Raw genomic sequence first — 23,346 nt, forward strand, 5'->3', positions numbered from 1 at the left:
AGCAAGTTTCCATTTCCACTTCTGATTAGCTTGTGGAAGTTTACCGTGTTTACAGGAGCAGGCTGCTTAGCATCAACCACCTCAAAGCAATTTTGTTTTACATACGAGGAAATGCAAGGGTGTGGTGCTCTCCACTTTCTCTGTGAATTAGTTACGTATTGGAAGACTTATATATGCAGCAGCTTTAAGATCAATCTCTCATTGACTGATTGATTGAGCTGCCAAAAAAAAATGAAAGAGATGAAACTTAATAACCATACTCGCACCTCACAGCTTTAGCCTCAATGTGCAAGCTGCAATTTTTTGTCTTAACTCATTCTAACATATACAGTCAGAGACTTGACTCCAGAGAGCTTTTCATATTAGAGACAATAAAACACACAGTCTTTGCTACAGGCTGTAATTCCTTACATTTGACTTGAAAAATGTAATCCATCTCCCAAAAGTACTTTCACCATAACTCCTGCTTTGAATTTTTTACACATTATTCATAAGCAGACTTTCACTGCCCAGGAACAACTCAAGGGAGGAAGGAAGAGCTGCTCACTTTCTCAAACTCAGAATTACACAGCCTGTCTCTGAATTCCTCTGCTCTGCATGGTTCTAGCATTGCTTCGAGGTCTAATGCTTGGCTGCAGGAAAGGTAAGCAGACCTTGTTTCAACACTGCTTTCTCAGCAGACATTGCAGATTTATGGCAGAGCACCTGATAGCACAGCTGGAAGCACAGTGGAATTCTTGAGCAGACCACCGATCACACATTTTAAGTCAAAATAAATACCAGCTTTTACCATCTATCACAGTTAAGATGACTTCACTTTCAAGCTTGAAGAAAGTCGTGTGGATGTGCATGCTGATCTCCTAATTAGATTCCATCACCTCCTTCGTTCCCCCCACCCTCCAAAAAGAACCAGGCTTTAAAAGAGTCAGAAAGAGGCAATATGCTTACCCCCTGATAATGGTTAGATCATCTTTAATTCTAGCACCTGAAGTTATACAAGGGTTTGCTTAATAATCAAGTTTCAAAGAACTGTTGGACACATTCAGTAAGGTGACAACTGTGCAATACCACTCAGTATTTCAATATCAGGGAACATACTCTTGAATTGTTTAAACACAATCCACAGAACTGAAAATTAAACAACCATCCACGGTTTAACTAAACAATCAGTTAAAAGTCTTACAGTTTAATAGTTCACATAATGGTCAGTCTTTAGTAAAGGGTACTGAAATTGATTAAAACAACACTAGATTTTACTCTATGGGCGCGTTGGGCAGGCACATAATTGGCCATTCTTGGGTATAACCAGGAGAGTAAGGAGAAGTTTACCACAGTTTGGCAAATCCCACATTTTGTCAGTTAAAAGTGAACTGTGAGAATTAAATACTCATCTTTACATATACACAAGTTATGCTGTGAAAGCATATTTGCTTACAAACATATAAAAATACTTGTTAACTAGTTTGATAAGAAAATAATGTATAAAAGTATATAGCAAAAACATTTAATCATCTCTGACAATGGAAAGATCAAATTCATTTTTATATCACATGAAAAAAAAAAACAGCTACAATTTTAGTTTTCCTTAATCCCTTACCCAGAAATACAAAGGAAGACAATTTTCTTTGAATCCCCCCCCAAACAATGATGTGAAATTTCATAAGAAGCTGAAATGCCTCAATCCAGAATGAGCTCAGGTATTTGGCCATATTTTAATAGTAGCAGTAATCCTCCCGTAGCTGTTCTGGATTCAGAAAATAAATACAGTAGACTTGTTTTGGCCACTGAAATAAAACTGCAGCATAAATAAGAGATGAAAAATTTTGCTGACAATGAAATTCAGTGTAGGTTTCTTAAGGCTAGCTGAATACTCAAGTCTAATTTAACTGAGGGCAAAAAAGCCAATCCACCCACATTTTTTAAAAGTATTCTCTGTAATTCAATATAGGTCTTTGTAATAGCTAACGAAACATCAGAAGTAAAAATAAATTAATTCACAAGAGACAACTTATGCGTGACTTCAACACCTTGTCCTACACGGGTTTGTTTCATCTCCTTTGCGAATAAAACTCCACAAGGTGCAAGCTCTTAAAGGGAGAGAAGGAAGGAACTGTGGTATTAAAGAAGCAGCCTTAGTGTTTTGTTGTGAAGTCTGCCCCAAGATGACCGAGTCTTCAAGAACTATTCTGCCAGCTTCTTGGACTAAGGCTATTCTGGTGACCACTTTTAGGACATGCACATATAAGGCTAGACCAATACCAGAAGTGATGTAAAATGATGGAAAGAAAAAAAAGAATAATCTGGCAGTTGATAGCTTGGTTCTTGGGATTCTCAGAAAATTACACAATGGCAGCCTTTTTTGTCTTTCTCTTTCCGTGTTGGCTCTGGTGAAGGAGGGCACTCTTGTTCTTGAAATTTCCTAGAAAAAGATGTTTCAAAGTTAAACCTGCAGAACCATTTTCAGTTAAATAAACACAGAAACTGTATTTAAATTCTATGATTTTACATTTGCATAGGGGATGAACTTAAGTAATTTTGAGCACCAGGAGTGAGTGATAGTACTTTCGTTTTGCTCTTTACAGAAGGCCAATATTCACATTTATGTTACAGGTTGGCTTCCTGGGTACTCAGTAAAATCTGAAAGATTACGGTCCAGAATGCTTTCCTTCTCTTTCAAATACACATAATACTCATGTAGATATTTCTACCATTGCACAGGAAAATTCTAGAACACAGAATACTGGCTGAAGTTCACAGCAGGCAGAATTTTTTCAGCCATCTCCTGCTGCATTTCAATGCATTTGCTCAAGCTATCCATTAATGAAGGGACACTAATTATTTGGACTTAAGTTATCATACCTTATAACTCTGACAAGTTCATGAAAAGCTTGGTCTACATTCAATCTGATCTTTGCTGAGGCTTCCATGTACGTTACTTTAAGTTGTCGTGCTAGCTGCTGACCTTCCTCTTGTGTCACCTGTAAGAGAAATCGATCATTAAGTTAAACCTTGTGCTGGCACAGCTGTGTCAGTAGGCACTGCAAACACAGTTTAAGGGTCTACTTCCCTCAAACAATAATGCTTTTCTGACCACAGATCAGATTTCTACATTGACCATGTAATACAACTGGAAAACAAGTTCTTGTAATACATCTTTTCACATTCAAGTGAAGTCTTTTTATAAACAAAGACCAAACCTACAAGGAATTTCCTCCACTGCAGCTGCCTCCCATTCACTTCATTTCTGTGTAACAAGACCAAGTTTCCCTTCCTAAGCACACAAGAACCCACCAAAGCAACTGCCTGAGTCAAGATTTCTGGGGTTACTACAAGAGCTTGGAATGCTGAACTCAACTCTCCCTGGCCCACATAAATCTGGAGGAAAAAATAAAATTACAACTTAAAAAAAAAAAAAAAGACGTGGGTTAGCTTCTGAATCATTATAAATCTATTTATGACTCATCAAAATATTAAGACAACCAGTTATAAGTGGCTTAAATCACAGGAGGTCTAGATATACATAAGTCTCCCCACTTAAGAGATATTAATGAAACTGTCTGCCTCTTGTCTTCTTGGGAGGAGGAAAGGGAGATCAAGAGGAAATGGTGAGCGTCATAAAGAGATGGAATAACACTTGAAATGGTGGAGCAGAAGGCAGTAAGCAAGGAGACTTCAATACAGAAAGGAATAAGTTGGTCACAGTGCAAAAGCAACGGAGATGGCTACATGTTTTTGGATGAAGTCAAAAGCAGTGAGGACAGATGACAAAGACGATTGCGAGAAGTGCAAAACATTGAAAAAAGCCTTCAACAGGAAGTTGCCCCCAGAACAGGGAGGAAAGGACAGCTTTCAGTGATAAAAGGAAGCGCAACAGATCTCGCCAAGGCAGCAGCTAGTGGTAGAAGTGTCAAAGATTATATACTGCTTTCACAGAAATATGTCAAACCAGCATACATAGGCCTGATATAATGAGAACAAAGACCCTGAAGGTTTATTTTTAGTTTGCTTCTGAAAAGACAGTCAGATGCATGCTGAGATCAAGGAACCACACACAAGCAGAAAGAGATGGAAACAGGAGAACATCATTGTGAGCACCCAGCACAGTGCAAGATGCAGGAGTGCTTTGTAACATGCAGAATACTTTCCTACAGCTACATGCAAGGCCTGAGAGCCCTCTCTCACAGCACCTCAGCACATTTGACTCCTCTGTCACTGACACCCCACTCGCACTGCAACACAACCAACATAATCTATTGTACCTGCACTTTTAACAGCAGGGCATAAAGAATGAATGACTGGGATCTTTCCATTCTCCATTACTACTTGAAAACCAAATGACACTCAACATTTTTGCTCCATTTTCATCTCCTCCCCCAGCCCCAAATTGTTGAAATGTCCTTATTCCAAAGCTGCATTTTGAGAAACATTCTCAGCTATCTTCTGGCAAGTCAGTGACATTGCAGAATCCCCCAAAGTTTGTATGGAGACTTTCAGAAACTTTAATGCTTCTTTGTCTCATTCATCAGACAAAAATAAGCTCAAGTACCAACACAACTGTTGCAAAAACTGTTTACTTCTACTTCACTTTTCCTCATTCCTGCACAGCCTACTGTAGCCCCAGGAAGATTAAAATAAAATTAAACTCAATAGCTATAAAAGAAAGCATGGTCCTGAAGAGAAATTGAACCTTGTCTTTAAACCAATGCAATCACTATTTTCTTCGTTATTGTATCGAAAGCACATTAGAGATACCGAACAAATGTAGCTGTAAGAAACTAATGTAATAAAGTGAAACTACACTTTCCCAAAAGTCTGCATATACAACATTACAGATGCAACATAAGAGCCCTTGTTGTTTTTGCTAGAACATCTGTAACTGCTTAATTTCAAAATAATCTTATTGTCATTTCATCTAATTTTACCGGAATGCTGTGAAGCAGCTTGCAGTCAATGCAAGCGACCTCAACAAAATCAATTTAGATTTGTGTTTGTTTGCTTTGGGCACGCTATGGAAGCATTTGCAGTGCTCAAGCAGTAAATTAGAGGCCAGAGCATACAGGATCTGCTTTCAAAGCTGAGGAAATTGCTGGAAAAGCAAACATAGAAATTGTAGAAATCAAAAATATGAGTTTACACTCTCATGTTCTCCATACTCCCTGCTTAGACATAACAACCGTGATAGACTTTTCAGTAAGGAAGATAAGAGAGATTAAAGGACACTAGGAAAATCAAAATTACTTTTTTTTTTTTTTTTTTTTTTTTTTTTGTCAAGGAACATTCAAATTTGTGTTCCCAGAACAGAATTTCTGATAGACTGGGTGTGTTGGTTCTGCATTGACAATCTTTGTGTCAATAAGCTTAATCGTGAATATGAACGGCATCCCCTGCAGTGCTTATCCTTTGTTTTAGGTATTTTACTATTTGCTTTCAGATACTGTTGGTAGAAGTTACTCAATTAAATACTATAATAGATGTAAACAAGCAAGTCAAACATGGAGAAGCGTATCCCCCAACTCCCTACGTAACAGCATTCTTAGTGAATCAGTTTCCATTTCAACACCTGCATGAGCCCTGGGAATGGATCTCAGACTGCTCTCCCTCTACATTATTGTATCTAAGAATTGTTAGAAATAGAGTCCTTTCTGACATTTCTACTCTTTCCTCCACCTAAAGAACTTCTACAATGCTGCCTGACTTAGCACTGCCTGCATACCTTCTCCCTATACTTGCAAAGACTAAGGGCTACGTTGGACTGGTGCCAGAACATGACAGCGATTCCTCTCCCAAGAGAGACCCCAAGAAACCCTTTGGCACATACAATCTAGTTATAAAGCAACGACACCTAATCAAAGACCAGCTTGCTGTATCCAACTACCGCATCAGATGGCTGATTGCTTGGTATTTATAGAGGTCAAAAAGCAAGCAAGCCATGGCAAAACCTGAAGGTACAGTCCTTCTGTGAGATCAGAGAAATCACTGCACCTAGCCACTGATAGATAGATATCTCAGGCTAAGCTCATGCAACAGCAAAAGCAAGCTATGAACTACTGTTTGCTAGTATCCGGGCTTATGCAGAGAAAGGTCCAACCACAGGACTACCTGCCAGGCACCACTGGCTTTGCTGATCATCTGTCTAGGCACAGAATAAAGACAAGACAAACTCTCCTTAAAGTCTTGCTTTAAATGAACTCAGCAATATAGGTAAGCTAACACCAGCTCATTGTATTACATCAGTAACAATGTAAAATCTGAAACAAGTATCGAATGAAACTCAAGTATTTTCCTGTTGCAACTTGGATTTTCCTTGAAACCCTGCCATCTGGGCAATGAGCAGACTTGACCCAATTTAAGCCAGCAGTTATCTTCAAAAAGTCACACACACTGCACTGACAAGCCTGCTCCCCTGTTGGCAGCACTTATTGTTATACAGACGGCTCTGCTGAACTGCCTTACCACAGGAGCATCCAGTGCTGTCTGTGGTGTGCAGAACTAACCCATTTAAGATAGAGTACTACATGGCATTGACTTCACGGGAAGAGCAGAGATGTGTCTCTAACCCATGACTGATGAGGGAATCTGGAAATACTGGTGATTTTATTCTCATCGTACAAATAAATTGTAAAGATTAATGCTTGCTCTTCCTCTAATAAATCAGCTTTCTTTGTCAGCCAAATGGGTGGATATCCAGGACTTCACCTCCTGTGCTACACAGGGGACAAAACAAGTCCTCTTAATTCCATTCAGTTACAGATATTACTGTAGTAAACTATTGTTTCAAACTTCCTATTTCATTTATTATCTTACAAGAACACTTGAGTCAACCTACTTCTATTACAGCTGCTATCTTAAGCTACACCTTCAGCATGCCACGAAGGTTTCATCAAGATCATACTAGAGCTGTGCACTTCTGCAGTACCGTGCAATTCACATATTTCCTGAGCAGCAGTCAGCACTCCATCAGGATTGTTAGTTATTTGCTCCCTATTTTATGGTATCACTATGATAGCACTCTGTCTGAACTACACAATTCACCTCCTTGCATGGGGGTGTGGTCAGACCCTTGAGACATCCTAAACATTTTCCATACACATTTAACTCTCTCCAGATGCAGAAAAATATTTGTTAATTGCAATAAGCACCAGGGGTTGACCAAAAAACAAGCTGAATGACTGCCTTTAACTTAGTTTTACATTCGCAGAGCGCACTTTGTTAGCTCACTACTTTGCCTTCTGTCTTCAAGAAAAAGGTAGATGATGATCACAAACAGTCTGATTCTAAAAATTCATCTTTCTGCATCTCTGAAAGCACTACTGGCAGAAGGCCAGCACTTCTCTGCATGCCCACAAGCTACAGCACAGAGCAAACTCCCACACCACAGGGCTCAGGAGTGGGGGGAGAACTCTGCCTTGGCTCCCACCTCTCCCTCATGCTGCCTGTGTAGCCAGCCTGCAGCAGGCTGGAGTTCTCCATACTTGGGAAGATGTGGTGGCAGGACTTGCTTTCAGCCAGGTCAGCAAGCTGAGCCAGTGCACTGAATAGATGCTGGCAGCCTGAGCTCACGTGATGGAGCAGAGGCTCTGGCTGCTGTTTAACATCCAGCTGATAACATCTCACTGCTAACTGCTGCCAAAAGGCGAGGTCTCACTTTCTTTCCCCCACCCCAACTCCTCCCTGCTCTGCTAAGAGCCACAGTCCCACCCCTTCCCATGCTTCAAGCTCTGGCACTCACTCCATCTCTCCATGAGCTGATTTCACTTGCACACGTATCAGAGCCCTTCCAGCTTGTCTGTTTTTCTCCCTGTCTAAAGAGATGATTCAGCTTGCACAGTGCCTCGGGTGAGTGTTAACAACAACACAGGAAAGAGCACAAATGTCAAATCAAGAAGGAGGGAAGCCCCTCCCTTCTGAGGAACTATTATGTCACCTCAGCATCCCCAAATCATTCCTCTGGGCTGACCTAAGGGCAGAGCCCCATCACATGACAGAGAAAGGGGCATAGAAGAGTTAAAAACACGCCACTAGTTGTTTCAGCAAACCTGCAAGTGCTACAGATTAATGAAGATTAAGTCCTGACCTAGGACAAAAGTGACAAACCTACCAATTTGCACGTAAATGATGTGCATGGCAGTACCAGGAGTTATGCTTCCCAGCATCTAAGACCAATTAATGAAGCCACAAAAACAACAATAAAGATGCTTCTGGTGATGCATGCTTTTGTGTTCAGATGTAGGAAGAGAACTGCAAAGTTGGGCACTGTGGAAGCTGCTGCTTTGGACTGCTTTCTGTAAAAGAAACTAGTCATCAAGTATGGAGGGACCAGCAGGGGAAAAGGGAGGGCACCTTTTTTTAAAGGAGAAGCTGGTAAGTTACAGGCTGTGTAGTAACATTAGGAGGATGGAGGAGATCAAAGTATTTCTAGGAATGATCTCCAGGATTACTATTTACATTTGTAGGTATCCTCTGAAAACGTGGGTTGACAGATGATGTTATTTCCCTCTCAAATTATTTAGAAGTTTGTCATTCAGCTGTTACAGTTTTCAAAAGAGCTCAGTTCTACCTACACAGTTTAATGCACAGCTGTTGTCGTGAAGTACCTCATATTCCAGGACATGCAAGGTTAAATCCAGCAATTCTGATGGGGGTATGATGGTAACTGAAGTGGGAACACATTCCACTTCTGTCTCAGGGACAGGGGCTACACAGCTCTGTGCATGTGTGAACATGTGAAGTTACTCCTGATGAGTCTGCACAGAGCTTCTGTTAAAAGCTCTTTCACAACAGGACATCCCATTTTGGAAGGGATACACAAGGACCAGTGTCCAACTCCGACTTTTGAGACCCCATCTTTCAGCATCAGTCTTAACTTCTGTAATGACCTTCCTATACTCAGGTCCTGGATAGAGAGGGTGTGACAATCAAAGGAGGGTATTTAACAGGAACTTCTTTTTGAACTCCATGGCTTCAGGTGCTCTTCAAGAAAAATCTTTCAACAATTGTGTATTAAACCACTGAAATACTAACATGTTTCAAGTCAAATGTTTCCATGCTCAAGCCACTGGTTCTTAACACAGGCAATATTTTATTTAGCAAAGAATAATATTTATGTAAACACTCACAGACAGACTAAAGACAGGTAAACAAATCTGAGAATCTTAGCATTTAAGTTGTTCTCTCCTTGTTAATCTTTTAAAATAGGGAAATCTCAGTAGCTTTTAGTTTACTTTCAGGTAAAAATCAATCACGTTTGCTACCAAAGCTTTAATAGTCATCTCACTGTCTCAGGAGAAAATACAACTTCTGAAATAAGTTGAATGACAGAAGTTTGACACCTGCTCCTTTCCTGCTGGTTCAGTACAATTATTTCCATTTCAGTTCAAACCATAAATTTGATTTATGAAAACCAAGAGTAAATACAGAAAATCCATCTAATCCATTTAATCAAATCTTTTAACAACTCTTACAACTAGAAGTGAGGTTGAAATCCAAAATTTCAAGGTACTCAAATAGGAGGACACTGTATTACTATAGTTTTATCTTCTAAAGCTTTGAGTCAGTTATGCAGAAGACAGGTGGTCAAATGGAAAGAGATGAATGGCTACTCATTCATACGAAGCACAGCAGTGAGCAATAACAGCAACGGCAGTGCTGGAATGTGCTCTGCTTGGCACAGTGCACAGTGGTGAGTAACAGATAGGAAGAATGACATACATTCATGCCTGAGCCATGACAGAGCTCTCAACCTCTGTATGTGAATAGATTTGGTCTAACATCACGCATGAGTCAGACAGATCTGCTGCATGTGGAACGCCATCCTACTTCAAAGATTCAAGTACAGTTCCTGAGTACAGTTGTCTCTTGCATTGCAGTTAGCTAATACGGTATCTTTTTTTTTTTCCCATTTGTTTCTTGTTCCCACTCTATTATCATGAGAAAAAATAGTGAAATTTCCCTAAGAGAGCTAGCAGTAACTAGTAAGAAATTAATTACCTGTCTTTGGTGGTCCAGATCTGCTTTATTACCAACTAGAATCATAGGAAACTCATCACGATCTTTCACTCTAAGAATCTGTCGTTGAAACTTATAGATTTCTTCAAAACTGTAAAAGAAAAATAGAGCATCAGTGTACGAATTCACAGATTCTCAGGCTCTGTGCAAGTTCAGGAATGGTGAATCACCTACTGGGACTTGCCCTGCCATGCCACACGAGCACAGACAGCTGCAGGCGCTCCATCAAAGAGTCCACTGTCACAGCATGACAGGTCAGAGAATCATGCAGTACTCAAACTAAAATAATCCTGACTCAAGCTGGCAGCAGAGAGGAACAGACTTCATCTGGGCCACAGGTTAAGCAAAACACTTTCCCACTTTAGAGGGACCAGGATGCCACCCAGTTGAAGAGAATCAGGGAACCATAGCTCAATCTACAAATGCGGATTTTGGAGTCCAACTCTACTTATTCAAAACACAGCCTGGAAACACCTGCGATCAATATTTCATCTAGCAACCTCCACAGCTACATCCAGGAATTTGGTAGGGAGATTGGGAGGGAAGGAAAAAATTATATCTTGAAGGGAAAAACAGGAAGGCTAAATGAACACTTCCAAAGTCACCAAGTGTGTCTTATTCAGTAGTAATGCTTTTTAGATAGAAGTATTCTAGTGAAGCAATATATTAATGCAGCTAATTCTGGCCTACACATTGATTTATGGAGAGAGAAAAAATACACCATTTTCAGTAAAAACAGTTAAAGCTTCATCATTTGCACACAGAGCATCAGCACTGATGCTGGTAAACAGTCAAGTTTTCTTTAGCTCAGAGACATCCCAACCACTATAATTAATTCCAGGTATATAGTCTGAAGCCATTTACAATTACATTTTGGTAGAAAATTTACATAGGCAGATATGACAATACAGTACACCTCAGCCTTTTAAAGCAATTATGAGAGGAAACATGAAGCAGAAAGAATGCCACTAGGCATACTTGGACCACCATTGTTAATACTCCACTTAGATGCCTGTAGCAATTGGAGGAAACTGGTGAAAGTTACCAACTAATTCACACAGACCTCATGGTTCAGAATGTCTCATCCACACTAAACAGACACCTCTAGCAGATGCTTCACAGACAGGCAAGGCAAGTCTTGAATGAAATGGATATCAGAACAAAAACAAGAACTCTGTTCCTCATCAGTCTCATAAGGATTTTAGAGGGGAAAGTAATACGCAGGTTTAACATGACAAGATCTGCTTAAGATCAAGGCACATCCTTAGCCAAAAGAACAAACAAGAACTTAAGATTTCCAGACAAGCCAAGGAGTTCACATGGTGATTTTAGAAGTGCACAGTCCCCTGCTACAAAAATATTTATGTTAAGACAAGTGTTCAGTATGTCTTAAAACCAGACAAGTATCTCTGACAGGAGAGTAAAGTCTCTACTGACAGTACATCAAAATGAATCTGAACTTCTGCAGCATTCATAAGGGAAATGTGTACGTTCCAAAGAATACTTATTTTAATTGTTATTATAGAGAGATTTTTTCTAGTATAATCAGAAGTTATTAGGGTCCATATTGAATCTGTAAGGAAAATAATATTGCAAAGAATTTTCCCCCCTCATTTTATTACTCTTCTGTTACAACCCAAAGCAAATGTGATAGCTCCCTGTCCACTTCTCCTTTACCTCTACAATATCTAGCTAGCTCCATGGAAGATTATCATAGTGAAAACAGAGACTGCTTATACACAGCAGTTTCCTACTCTTACAACTACAGGAAGCTACCTGACCAAGCTCTCGGCTGCCAAAAAACTTGTATTTCATCTCAGCTCTACAGGTGTGCAGGTTCCAGTCAATTCACGGGAGTAGGCAGTGAGCACCTGCCTGCAGAAGGACAGAGACACAGCCTCAGCTGGATTTCTCTGCCCAGAAACCCACAGAGTCAGCCAGTGGATGTCAACAAGCACATAGCAAGGAGATATTTCCAAGGAACTCGGATGTAATAGCATGTTGCCCTTACCTGCAAGAAACTAGTACACTGGGCTATATAATGGAACATTTGAACAGAGCTGGCTGTGCTTCCTTATGCTCAAGTCATCTACTCTAAGGGACAGACCCTTTCAGTTCATCAATTTGCTTCAAAGGGTTTTCAGTGCAGAGAGCATTTTACACTGCAGAACATTAGAGGTTTGTTTGTTTTCCCAGTGAAGGATGAGGAGCAGCAATTTAAGACTAGTCACAGACATAAAGATAGAACATTTTTTGTGGGTTTAACTTGATTGATATCAAGCTTACCTTCCTCTATCAGTGACTGAGAAAACCAGGAGAAAACCCTCTCCTGTCCTCATGTACTGTTCACGCATGGCTCCAAATTCTTCTTGTCCGGCTGTATCCAGAACTGAACATAAGCAACACATTAATTACTAGAATTCAAGTTCTAAGAACATAAACCAAAAGTAAAAATCCTCCTTGACAGGATACTACAAGAGCCTCTCACAAACAGCTAAGCAGAAATTACTTCTACACAGGTTCTATCGGATTTTTACTAAGGTTCACAACACATCCTGGGACTTATCGAACAATTCAAGACCAACCAAACTAAAAGAGAGTCCAATGAACTTTCACTAATTTGGGTCCAGCTGATGCAGCTGTAAAACATACAGAGAGACAGGAGGGTGGTGTTGGGAGGGGTGCTGTTTTGTCCTTGAAGAGATCACTGACAAGGAGGAACTGAAACTTTTGAAACAAAATAAATAGATGGCACGTGGAAGAGATAGCACATGACAGCCCAGTGTGATGCAGTTTTTATTCTACTACTTACTGTCCAAGCGCGCAGCTCTTTCATCTATCACACATTGTTTGGTGTAGGAGTCTTCGATTGTAGGGTCATAATCCGTAACAAAATAGGACTGTGAGGGGAAAAAAGAAAAAAAAGTGTAAGAAATATATGGAGGACACTAAGATCTTGAAGCCCCATGGTTTAGTGAAGGAGAACAGATTAATATCCACATACAATAGTTTGTACTCAAAAACACAGCCTTTCTATTGCTCATGAATTATAGAAATTACTAGCAGAGTTATCAAATCTGATGGATTACTACAGGAATTCTGCCTTCTGGTAATAATGCCTTGTATTTCCCAGCAGGAATTCCTAGAAGTCAGAAGTCTCTCGGGATTTTTTGAGCCTCCAGGAACTGCCGTGTCTCTCTGAATGTGTGACAGCATTCAGACATTTCTGGCACCTCCTGTACATTTCCAGGATTCTGCCTCCCCAGTCTCTAAGTAGTTTCTAGGAAGCACTAGGATTTTCCCAGTAATTTCTAGAATCCTCTACCGTTTTTGTAACTATTTCTAGCAGTGACTCCACGCAGAACAAGTGGCTGAACACCATCAAATTCCTCCCCCTCAATACCACCACTGGTGATGTGCACTGCCCCGACTGCTCAGACACCTGGATGAGCATTACAGCAACTGGAGAAGCACTGTTTACGCATGTTATTCACTTCTGTAAGCCAGGAAGGAAATAGAAGTGCTTTAAAGCCACACATTGGCTGTTATGAGGAAGGGAAAAAAAGGTGGGGGGGCTGTCCTGGCATGAATAGGGTATCACAAAAAATAAGGTATATGCCTTGTTTATTTCAACATCAGAAGTTCGCAGAAGCATCTTCCCCATCACATAAATTCAAGGATACCAACAAGAAACTACTGCACTCAGCATCCGTGCCCTAAATTTAATGAAGTTTGCAAATGGCACAGTCAGAAAATAGGAAAAAAAAAACAACAACTAAAATAACTGTACTTTACAGCACCAGCCCACCAACCTTCTTCAGACACATCTCCATCAGCACAGAATACGGTTAAAACTCTCCTGTGACACTGAGCTGCTGCTGCCCTACATGGGAGGGACACCTCATTTCTTGTGATGTGCTTTCCCAGCTGTGTATATTCTATGCACTGCAGCCTGGCCATCTTACACTTGGCTACAGGAAGAGTGCATACAGGCTACTGCAGAGCTATTCATTTAGCCCTGGCACCATGCTGAAAGCTGCTGATCCCCAGACCAGAGACATTAAACAACTCCACACATCTCCCTTGCATTTGATAAAGCATCAGTAATCTGTCCTCCATTTTTGCACCTTTCCCATTCCCTTCCTTCTTTTCAGCTTCTCTTTTTTTAATAAGAAAACCACAGAGTGCAAGTGTCAGACTAACCACACCTACATGGAATGCTGTTCCACCTTCAGCTGGGGAATAAATTGTCCCAGTCCAATATCAGTCTCATCTCAAATTGGAGTCTGGCATCTCAGACTCATCTGGAGATGGAGTCTGGCATGTGCTCGCCCATTTAGCAAGCCTCATATGGGCAACTTCTTCCCACACTGGGAGATACACTGCTAAGTCTGCTGTCACAGCCACTCTATGTGAGGCTTGCAAAGCAGTGCCATAGTTTACCTGCAGGCAGTGGACAAAGCTAACGTGCCTGAAATAGCTCCTGGTTTTGAAGGAGTCTTCCTAAATTGCACTGAGGGTAGTTGCCACAGGGAACATTAACCACAGCTCACAGCCTTGTTCAGTCAGGATTGATTTAAGAACGTTAGGCATAGCAGACACAGCATGCATCAACCTGAGCAGAAATGGACCTTACCGTTGCCACTCAGCCAGCATTTAAAGAACTAAGAGATGGCACAGCACAGCCTGAAGTACTCCAAGAGGTGGCACCCTTACCTCTGAAGGCTGCTCTACGCTAGCATATCCAAAGAGCCCAAGACTTGAGTGTTTTTGTAGAAGTAGTCATAGAGTTTGCTATAGAAGTGCTTAAAGGAGTAACAGCAGCACCAACAGATGTAAACAACCACCAGCCTATGGGTTTTGTACTAATGCTGAGTCCAGGTAGATTTGCTCAGCAATGCTGTGCCATGCCAGGCTTACCTACTGAATGAAAGCTGTACATATAAGCCCTCATGCTCCACAACAGTTTCTCTGCTAAACTATAAGACAGCAGAGCTAGAGTGTCCTGGATGCTTGCTGGTACAAACCATGCAGGATTATTCTCTTGCAGTACTGCAATTGGTCACCCTACAGGAACACGTTTGCCATATCTCCCCTCTCAAAAGTAATAGTTTTTCCATGATGAACTTGAGGAGCTGAGCCTCATTCAATTAGTTTCGCTCTGGTTGGTCACTGGCAGTAAATAATTAAAAGAAACTTTGTGAAGATAGTAAGCAAACGTGGTCTTCTGTTACACCGCTCCTTTCATCACAAATGAAATCAAGGCTTCTTCCATCCGCTTCCTAGAAAGGAAATGAGAAGCCAAGCCTAGCTGTTTCATCAACCATACAGTTTACCCAAAATGTTACACAAGAAATTTTCTAGATTTCCTCTTTCTAAGACTGCTGAGGCAATCCTACTCCTACATGAGAAAACCTACCAAGGATACAAGCCTTTTTACAAAGGAAAAAAAAGTAATCTCTAGGACAGCTACAGGTTGGATATTCGGAAATACGTCTCCCAGAGCTGTCAGAAGCCAGAACAGGCTGCCCAGGGAGATGTCCCTGGAAGTGTTCAAGAAACATTTAGATATTGTACTGAGAGACATGTTTTAATGAGAAATATTAGTGGTAGGTGGACAGTTGGACTGAATGATCTTAAAAGCCTTTTCTAACTTAGTGATTCTATGATCCCTTGCAACGGGGCAACTCACCTCCACCTATACACACACTCACCATCACCATCCTAAAACGTGTTCCAAACACACAGAACTGCAGGGTTTGGAAGGGATCTCTGGAGATTATTGAGTACAACCCCCTGCTAAAGCAGGTTCCCTACAACAAGTCACATAGGAAAGCACCCTTCTCTGCAGAGCTCCTCTCCAACAGGTCAGCCCCTAACCTGTACTGAATCATGCAGTTATTCCTCCCCTGGTGTGGGACTTGCTCTTGTTGAACCTCACCAGGTCACTCTCTGCTCAGCTCTCCAGTCTGTCCAGATCTTGCTGAATGGCAGCACAGCATTCTGGTGTGTCAGGCACTCCTTCCAGCTTTGCATAACCAGCAAACTTGCTGAGGGTTAACTTCACCCTTTCCATCCTGAACAAGACCAGACCCAGTACCAGTGCTTGGGGAACACGGCTATTTACAGGCCTCCAAATGGACTCCTTGCTGCTGGTTACAACCCCATGATTTCCTGACCTTCCCAGGAGTTTCTCCTTGTAGCATTCTGGCACAATGACATCACCACGCTGACTGTGACCATTCATTCCAACAGTTGTTCTCCTTTTAAAGATAAGAGTAACTCCTAACACATTGTCTCAGTCACCCAAGTTTTCTGGCAAGGAGGATGTGTGAAAATCTGCCTTCAGTTTATCTCTCCCCTCAGTTCATTATGCTGCCTTTAGTATACAAAGGGGAATTCCTCCATTAGCTGGACTCACTCATTCCCAGGACTCCCTCCCTATAAATTAATAATAACAATTAGCAAAAAAAAATAAAATAAAATAAAATCATTTTTACATGTAAAGGCACAGACCCATTGTCAAGTTGCTTTTTTTTTGTGAGGTTTTTTAATTAGTCCTCATTGGGCCATCAACAGCCTGCAAGCTGAAAAGCCACTGGATTCCATCCTTTGGCACCACGAGGTAAGTTGCAAAACATAGAAAGGGCAAAGCACACTGCTGTGACTAAGCTGAAGGAGCAGTACATGCCAAAATACATTTTCATCCTCGCTGTGTCTATAATCTGTTGTATTTACTAAATATATGCTTAATGTTTCTAAAGAAATAAAGTTGCTTATTTAAATTTTTTCCACATGTTTAAATGTTTAGTTTCAATCCAGCGAAAGCAAGGAAATAGAAGGGTTTCCACCCTCCAGCTGAAGTTACAGGCCATCTCTAGATTTAAATAACATCCACAATTTCAGTATTGCAAATATCCCCCAAATCCTTCCCAGATGTAATTGCTAAGTCAGGACTGAAAACAAACATGCTGGTGAATGCAATGCACTGAGCACTCAGCCTGAGCTTGGAACACGTCCCAGCAACCTGAAGCACAGCACTGCTTGGGCTCCCCAGCATCTGTCCTTCTTCTGCACTCCTGAAGCATCACCAACAGGTGAAGCATAATGCAAGTCTTGACTTTAAGGCCAGAACTACAGCACGCTCCTATGGCCAGTCCATAGGAACACATTTTGAGGCCCTTGGCTATGCCAAAGCAGCTTTTTCAAGCTCTGCATAACTAAAGAAGCATTCTGCTGCTGCAGACTAGGGAGAACAAGTGACAAAAGGTCTAGAATGATGCTGATGAAAACTAAGCTGCAGAGACTACTATCAAAATACTGGATTATGCTACAGAAGGGCAGGTATGCCCTTCTAACTATCCCATACTCATATACTGCAAGTTATTTTCTTTTACTTCTCGAAACAGTAAGAGCACCTGTTCCTTTCTTCAGGAAAAATATCAACTGACATGCAGCCAGTGCTTCAAAGCCATCAGGGATGCTTCCCTCCATCTACAGCACTTCCCGCTGTTGTAATGCGTCCTGCCAGCACTGTTATGACTACCCAGGGAAACAGAGGCAATTTGCAACTGCAATTACCGCAATTATCAAGTGATGTGAAACACCTGATAGTTTCAGCAATGAAAACTGAGAGGCAAGAGCAGAAGGTTAAATTGAAGTGACAGTGAGAGGGCATGAGCCACACACAAAGCAACCCCTTTGCAGGGGGACTACTACAACCTAAGCACAGCTTTGCCTCTTGCTGCCCCCCCACCTTGGTATTTGGCAAAAAACAAGGCTGCTTTTATCTTTTTTTATCTGCTCCTGAAGAACAAGCATTGCGTGTACATAAAATAGTGATATATATGATTAAGGTCACACCTGCAAAAGTCTCAGAGAAGGCAAAGTTCTCACATCGCCCACAAAGGTCTAAGAGCAGTCCCACCACACTACTCCCATCATTTGTAGTCTGTGAAGTACAAGTCTTAAATCCTGAACAAGACTTTGTGGGATACAAAACAAATATCTGGCTTAGTTAAGTATATATTAGAGAGAGGAGTGCAAGTTATATCTATGGATCTCTAATACATTGTCAAGAAACTGCTTCGCTTGGAAGCACCGAAGAATCAATCCCATTGCCCAGTCATACATTCTTGTGCCTCTCCCTTCTCCACTCCATATATAGGGAACAACCACGTCAGAAAGAAATATTAAATAATTGTTTGGTACACAGGCATTTATTGTACATGGCCATATAATACAGCTCTCCTCCATGGGCTTTGCAGCAGTCCCTACCCAAAGTACTTAAAAGCAAAGCCAACTCAGCTTCTCCCAAAGGTGCTGGGAAGCAGAAATTGGGAGGGAACGAGGGATATAGGAGGAAGCATCTCCATTTTGAAGACCAGTGCATACATCTGAATCCTATCTAAGCACTTTTCATTTCTGCAATGAAGTGACTTGAACTTCCCCATTCACAAACACGTTCACTTCTGCTCCCATTTTTGCCCTGTAGCAACTATACAGAATGGCTTGGGCTCAGCAGGAACTGGAGAGCTTCTGACTTCTGAGCAGATAAATACAGGATTCTGGGAAGAAAAAAAAAAACACGTGAGGATCCGTGAAGAAGTGGCATATTGTCTCAGAGAAAAGGCATCTGACACATAACCAAGGCAGCCTGACAAATTGTGTGTGCTCCTATCACACAGGCTCACAGAATAAATATGGCAAATGCTTTATTGGAAAAGATGGCACGTCTTCTCGCTAACTTCCTGCCAGGCTTAAACAAACTGTCAGGAGAACTCTTGTGAAGTGTTAATGCAACCTCAGCATTTGAGTTATGGACAGAGCGGATAGTGGTTACATGCATGTAACATCAACACCAATGAAAGGGTTTTTAACTCATGTATTTTGTCACAGGAAGGAGCAGCCTTTGGCTCAGTTAAGAACTGGATGCGAACACCTTTAAAAAAAAAAAAAAAAACAACTTTGAAAAATATTTTTAAAACAGTCTTCAGATTTAAATTCAATCCTAGTCAGTGCTGTGCTTACATTTCTCCCATTGCTAGCTGACAGCTCCCCATGCTGCACATAGCTCAGCAGTGGGAGCTATGCAGCCTGCAAGCGCTTGCTTCTGGTTTACAGCTATCCTACCGAGCGCCAAGTGCCCTCCCAGACATGCTGTAAGATACACGGACCTTAAACTCTGGACTCTGGCTGCTTATGGCAATACAGCCCTCAGCGCTCAGGATCAGAGAAAAGTTCACGTTCCCTGTCTTTTAAGACTTCTCTGTACAGCCTTGAATTAATGCCCTTTAATGGCAGTAAGCGCCAGCAATGTTCTTTGAAGGAGGCAATGCAATTTCTCAAGTTTAAACATGTCTGATTAGAAAACACGCTCTATCCTGCAAGCACAGATGAATCTTGATTTCATTTTTGCTTCACAACAGACATATGCAAGAGCCACTTGCAACTCGAGAAACATTTAAGTATTCTGTACATCCTATCTTCTCATCTCTAAGACTTTATTAGGCTCAGACATATGCATACAAACTCCTTAGGATCATCTGAGTTCCCACCTCAAGAAGCCGACATCTTTTTACACTTATAATCTGACTTTAGGAAAGGTGTATAACCAGATAATAGGACTACAGCTGTAGGTGGAAAAAATTTTCCCAGTGAAGTCCCCCTGAGGGCAGGGGGCTGGAGCTTACTTGTTCTAATGATGTTATATATGATCCAGCTGCGTAACAAGAGGTTTTGATTCATAAATTTAAGTACTGTAATGAGGTAAGGTTAGAATCAATTTATATAGCTCATCAGTTCATAGTTCTGAGACCTATTTAAAACAGTCAGCAAGAGACCTCAGGTTAGAGGCTACAAAGCTATGTTCAGGGCATTCACAATCTTATGAAGCCACTTTGCAGTCCCTTAAAGGATGCACAGAAAGTGCTCAAGTACAGATTGAAAACTTTGACTCCACAGCAAAGATAAACCCTGCAGGAGAGTCTGAGCATTTACCTTAAATCACAACTGTTAGAATTTGCAGTGAGCAAATTGCTTGTTAACTAGACTTCTCGGATTGTCTGGCCCCAGCTATGGACATCTGGACCCACAGTATTACTTTAATGCACACCTTCTAGCCCAAATAAGTGAGTAAAACCTGCCAAACAGGCTGAACCAAAAGAGTGGGAGCTCCCAGCAGTTTTCGCTATATGCCATTTGATCCATTAATGAAAGAAAAACGGCAAAGAATCATTAGCATGCACGTAATTAAAAGTGAAGATGATTTTCCAAGCCTGCACCACACCTCACTTACTCTGTGAGGTCACTGCAGTCAGAGATAGCAATGCATTACGTTCCACCCCTTTTTTTCCCCCCGTTACCACAGTAAGCCCCACGGAATTCTTGAACACCAGCTTGGACAACATCCAACACGAGAATGTTCCGCTTCATTAGCGAGGCACAGAGTACTTTATTTTCCAAAATTTATTAGCTGATCATTAGAAGCTAATTATTTAGGAAGAGCTATAAAATAGTACTTAAATCTACTAAGAACTATTGTGTTGGACAAGCATGATTCTGATGGCTTTATTTGTCCAAATCGTGTATTTATTTAACTCCAACCTTTTGGCCTTAGACAAGAATGTCTAGACTCATTTCATAGACTACAGACAATTACTGTAATCTTTAAGTTTTGAAAGTGTCATAACCAGAAGTGCCAAGAATGCTGAAGTGGCAGCCGAGTTATTTAGCCATCCATTTTCATTAGCAAGGCCAGTAATTAGCAGCTTTCCTCCCAAATCCTTGTCCAGCTAAAACCCACAAAGCAGTTAACCTCAAGTCCTGAAAAATCTTAAATGCCAATGACGGAAGTGGTTGTCTACCTATGAAGTCATGAAGTCATCAAGTCATCAGCTTCTTGGAAGTGTGTTAATCCTTTAGGTGTGCCAATATCCAAAGCTAAATAATGTATGTTACCACTGTAGTGCATGTAGCAAAATCATTTCAGATGAAAACATCCGAGACAGCCTTCCCTTATGAAAAGGGTATCTGAATCGCTGGCAGGTGGCAAGCTGGTAGACAAAAAGTTCATACTGAGAAGCTACTACAGTGATAACGTATTAAATGCACACTTTTAACAAGGCACTTTAAGTTTCCTTCACACCACAGCAGACACAGCTTGAAAGCAGCACCAGATGAGATCCTATGCCTCAACACATACGAACCCCATGCTACAGCACTGCCAACATCCCCAGAACTGCTGTTCTGGCACATCCCTATCAGTTGTCGTTCTGCAGTCCAAGATGAAAATGTGCTTTTTTTTTTTTTTTTTTTTTGCCTTATGAAACAGATTCTCTGAAGTCCATGGCCAAGTAAAACCTCAAATAGAAAGAAGATTTATCCTGGTCACCAAATATTATCTGGCAGGCTCCTAAAGCAAGCAGGAATGAGAAAAAAGCACAGCATCTACATGCCAATCACTCCGAAGTCCAGCACTAAGCTCCATAACCTTAGCATACTTTCCACAAGATGTTTTTTCAAGGGACTGACGCTACAATGCTGTTTTCTTAACCCAGATAGGAAAACAAGAAGTATTTATACCCTTGGCTTGGGATTTAGAGCCAAACAAGACTTAGGAGCATTTTCTACCTCATCCTTAAGGCAAGGTGTCAAGTTAACCTACCGACTGTGAAAAAGAGAGGACTTGGCCAGGTAGAAGAGGAGCAGAAAGCCTTTTAGCAGCAGCAACAGCACAGTTCTGGCTCCCAACACACAAGCGTCCCTTTGTTTGGTCTGTCAACCTGAACACAGCACTTGAGCAATCAGGGGAAAAGACTGAACCTGACCATTGTCAGCCAAACAGAGCAGAGCGATGTGATAGCCACCGCACCACTGAACATGCAACTCTGTACGAAGGAGAAATTCCACCCCTGCTCACTAGAGAGATCTGGCACGGATTTCAGAGAGATTAACCTGAAATCACAATGAGGCACGATGCCTGTGGAAAAGCACAGGTCCATTAAACAGAGGCAGTTCCCACAGATGTCGACACTACTGCTTCAAAAGAAGCAGCTCCAGCTAACACCACTATTTTTGGAAGCACTAAGTTTCCATAAAACAAATGATTGTAAATCTAATATAAGGCGTTAAAGGAACCCACAGTTTGGACTTGAAAGAAAGCTTCAGCTGGACAAATGTCTTTGAAAAATAGCAAGCACTTTCCAGGCACCAGTGCAGTACAGTGCTTTTCTTTCCAGCCTAACCAGTGCTTGCACTGAAGTTAAAACTCTTTATGCCCCTGGAAAAACTCCTATAATGACTGTGAAGACTTATTCCACTTACTACAATCAGTAGCAGACTTCCAGATCAAAGGCAACTTCTTTACATCTGACAGTGTCATTCAGACTGCTTTTCTCATCAGCGTTAGGCTACAGGACAGAAGGAAGAGGTAATGTGGGAAATTTTATCCTCAGTGCTCAGAAGGAAAAAGTAAAAATAAAAAACCAGACTGATAGTTGTGAAATATGGGAAGTTGCTGTTCCATGTCTGGTGTCATTCCCACAAGTCCAGATGAGCACAGGCTCCTGCAATAGCTCCAGCCCTTGCATTTATCTTCTTTTGATGTCACACACTTGTGCTACACTTCAGTCCATACCACAGTGACATGAGCTTGCTCAGAATCAGCAAATTCACTTTTACCAGCAAATGTGCAGTGACATTTACAGTTTACATACAAGCATTTACTGTGTTTTCCCAGGGATGGTGCTCACTGCCCACTCACCACAGGCCCCACCAAACAGCACCACTCACACAGGGAAAGTACAATGTGAACAAGGCTTACTTATGGGTAAGTGTGAACAGACCCCAATTCCAGGAACCAGAGCTATCAAGCAATTTTATAGTCGCTACTTCTGATGTGTGAGCAAGTTTTGGTGCTGCAGAACTGGTCACAGGTGCTGCCTTGCTCAGTGCAGCCTGGTTGCTGGTCTGGAGGGAAAAGGAAGAGATCCTGAAGCTCCAGTGAGCACCAGAGCTTTTAGCCACAGAAACTTCAGGTTTTAAAGAGTATTGAAGGGAGACACACTCATATCCTCAGATTTTACATTCAAAAAGCTTTTGTCTCCTGCATTCAGTCTATGCGTTTAAGCAGGCATTATTTCCATCTAAAAACAAGCCTATTTATGAGCAAAATATTTGCTTATACTAAAACTAACTACAGCGTCTCTTCCCCTTAGTCTCTGCACCTGCAGGGTAGTGCCGCTCTCAGTGCCACCCAAACCACAATGCAGGTTCAGGGGGAGCTCGCTTCTTGCTTAGTGTTAACACAGACACTGTGTGGAATGGGAACACAGATATTAA

General features: G+C 41.4%; 1 protein-coding gene across 5 annotated transcripts in view; it reads right to left on the reverse strand.

Moving 5' to 3' along the window:
* Positions 1-955: 955 nt before the first annotated feature.
* The window catches only part of RRAS2 (RAS related 2), a 35,908-nt gene continuing 13,517 nt past the window's right edge, over positions 956-23,346 (reverse strand). For all 5 annotated transcript variants that reach the window (XM_048950040.1, XM_048950042.1, XM_048950044.1 and 2 more), the window contains exons 2-6: positions 12,818-12,905; positions 12,292-12,394; positions 9,988-10,096; positions 2,860-2,978; positions 956-2,419 (exon numbers count right to left, since the gene is read on the reverse strand). In XM_048950040.1, coding sequence (XP_048805997.1) covers positions 2,332-2,419; positions 2,860-2,978; positions 9,988-10,096; positions 12,292-12,394; positions 12,818-12,905 — 507 coding nt within the window. In that variant the 3' untranslated portion in view covers positions 956-2,331. The remainder of the gene's footprint in view (positions 2,420-2,859; positions 2,979-9,987; positions 10,097-12,291; positions 12,395-12,817; positions 12,906-23,346) is intronic.

This window comes from Lagopus muta, chromosome 6, assembly GCF_023343835.1.
Source record: "Lagopus muta isolate bLagMut1 chromosome 6, bLagMut1 primary, whole genome shotgun sequence".
In the NCBI taxonomy this organism is placed as follows: Eukaryota; Metazoa; Chordata; class Aves; order Galliformes; family Phasianidae; genus Lagopus; species Lagopus muta.